The following is a 2,653-nucleotide window of genomic DNA, read 5'->3' as shown; positions in this document are numbered from 1 at the left end:
GCTCCCTCAGCACTGACCCTCCGACAGTGCGGCGCTCCCTCAGCGCTGACCCTCCGACAGTGCGGCGCTCCCTCAGCGCTGACCCTCCGACAGTGCGGCACTCCCTCAGCGCTGACCCTCCGACAGTGCGGCACTCCCTCAGCACTGACCCTCCGACAGTGCGGCACTCCCTCAGCACTGACCCTCCGACAGTGCCCACTCCCTCAGCACTGACCCTGCGACAGTGCGGCGCTCCCTCAGCACTGACCCTCCGACAGTGCGGCGCTCCCTCAGCACTGACCCTCCGACAGTGCGGCGCTCCCTCAGCACTGACCCTCCGACAGTGCGGCACTCCCTCAGCACTGACCCTCCTACATTGCGGCGCTCCCTCAGCACTGACCTCCTACATTGCGGCACTGCCTGAGCTTTAATCATAACATTAGAGTGAATGACAGTAGGCTCTATGATCAGAGAGATAGTTCAAAATGTTGAATGGCCTACTACCGAATAATCTGTACTATGTTGGTGATAATGTTTGTGAGGGTGGGAATTAAATGGACTGGGCTGTTCTGTCCAGAGACAATAGCAAGAACGCTGTGGAATGGAGGTGATTTCTGATAATTAAGAACAAAGGTTCTCCTTTGCTCACAGAGTATTTAGAGAGAGATAAATGTGAATTTAAATGAGGAATTTCTCCCCCCCTAGAGTACAATCTGGGGAATATGACTGATCAACAGAGGGCCAGCCTGGGATCGATGGGCTGAGTGTCCTCCTCATGTCCCTGACTGGATCTTGTGGTTGAGTGAGCGGGATGGGTCAGTGCTCACTCTGAACATCCCAAGGCAGTGGGTAACACAGTGTGGAGCTGGATGAACACAGCAGGCCAGGCAGCATCAGAGGAGCAGGAAAGTTGACGTTTCGGGTCGGGACCCTTCTTCAGAAATGGAAGAGGGGGAAGGGGGCTCTGAAATAAATAGAGAGAGGAGGGTGGGGCTGGGGAATGTAGGTGGGATGTTGATAGGTGGGTGCAGGAAGGGAGTGGGGGGGATTGGTCAGTGAGGTGGGAGGGGTGGATAGGTGGGAGAGAAGATGGACAGGTTGTGTCAGGTCAAGGAGGCGAGGATGAGAGGGAGGGTTGGTCATGGGATGAGGTTGAGGGTGGGGAGATTTTACAACTGATGAATTCCATACTCAGGCCATTGGGCTGTAGGTTTCCAAGGTGAAATATGAAGTGCCACTCCTCTAGTTTGTGAGTGGTGTCATTGTGACACTGGAGGAGGCCCAGGATGGACATGTCACCCAGGGAGTGGGAGGGGGAGTTAAAATGGCTCGAAACCAGAAGGTGTTGTCGTTTGTCACAAACAGAACGTAGGTGCTCTACAAAACAGTCTCCAAATCTGCGCTTGGTCTCACCGATGTAGAGGAGGCCACATCGGGAGCAGCAGATGCAGTAGACTACAGTAACGGATTCCGAGCACCCGCGCTCTGTTAGCGACAAACGACAACACCTTTCGGTCGTGAACCACCTCAACTCCCTCTCCCACTCCCTGGACGACATGTCCATCCTGGGCTTCCTCCAGTGTGAGGAGCAGGACCTCAGATTCCGCCTCGGGAGCCTACAGCCCAATGGCCTAAACATGGATTTTACCAGTTTCAAAATCTCCCCACCCCCCGCGCTCATCCCATCACCAACCCTCCCTCTCACCCCCGCCTCCTTGGCCTAACACAACCTGTCCATCTTCTCTCCCACCTATCCGCTCCTCCCACCTCACTGACCAATCCCCACCACTCCCTACCTGCACTCACCTATCACCATCCCACCTATCTTCCCCAGCCCATCTATCCTCCCTATTTATTTCAGAGCCCCCTTCCCCTCCCCCATTTCTGAAGAAGGGTCCCGACCCAAAACGTTAGCCTTCCTGCTCCTCTGGTGCTGCCTGGCCTGCTGTGTTCATCCAGCTCTACACCTTGTTATCTCAGACTCCAGCATCTGCAGTTCTTAGTATCTCCTAGCCAATAGGTAATGGGATAAATCACTGCGTACTCACACAGCACGTTTAATGTGGTGGTAGCATTGTGAATTTCACCGCTCGCTGTTTTAAATCCACAGCTCAGAGTCCTCCCGTTGTCCCGGTAAGACGGCGTAAATTTCAGGATGGTGCTGCTCGCTGGTTTACTGATTTCTGGCCGAGAGCTTGCGGTTGATGATGAAATGTTCAGTCCCTCAGTGTCAAACCACTTCAGCAAACCGGGACAGAGGAAACTCACTGAGCAGTTCAGGCTCACCTCCACATTCTCCAGCACCTCACCCGGATCTGATATCTTTATCAACTCAGACACATCTTTACAGAAAACATCAGTCAGGGCACAAGGTTAATTCATGGAGATTGAGTTTGGTAAGAGATTGCAAAGCATTTATTTCCAAACGGCAAGTACAAGCAAAGAGAAACTTCTGATGCACGGAGACTGGAAATGCACAACACTCCGAGTGTGGGTCTAACTGAGGGATACGGAGACCGGAACTGTGCACGGTGCTCCGAGTGTGGGTCTAACTGAGGGATACGGAGACTGGAACTGTGCACAACACTCCGAGTGTGGGTCTAACTGAGGGATATGGAGACTGGAAGTGTGCACGGTGCTCCGAGTGTGGGTCTAACTGAGGGATACGGAGACT

At 53.6% G+C, this 2,653-nt stretch overlaps 1 protein-coding gene across 1 annotated transcript in view; it reads right to left on the bottom strand.

Annotated features, from left to right (window-relative positions):
* Positions 1–2,653, bottom strand: part of LOC109926400 (sialoadhesin-like) — a 35,071-nt gene that overhangs the window by 25,783 nt on the left and 6,635 nt on the right. The window contains exon 4 of the mRNA XM_048620598.1: positions 2,028–2,321. Within this exon, the coding sequence (XP_048476555.1) occupies positions 2,028–2,321 (294 nt within the window). The remainder of the gene's footprint in view (positions 1–2,027; positions 2,322–2,653) is intronic.

The sequence above is a fragment of the Rhincodon typus genome, chromosome 47 (assembly GCF_021869965.1).
Source record: "Rhincodon typus isolate 14 chromosome 47, sRhiTyp1.1, whole genome shotgun sequence".
Taxonomy (NCBI): domain Eukaryota; kingdom Metazoa; phylum Chordata; class Chondrichthyes; order Orectolobiformes; family Rhincodontidae; genus Rhincodon; species Rhincodon typus.
This window is presented reverse-complemented; position numbering and strand designations above follow the sequence as displayed.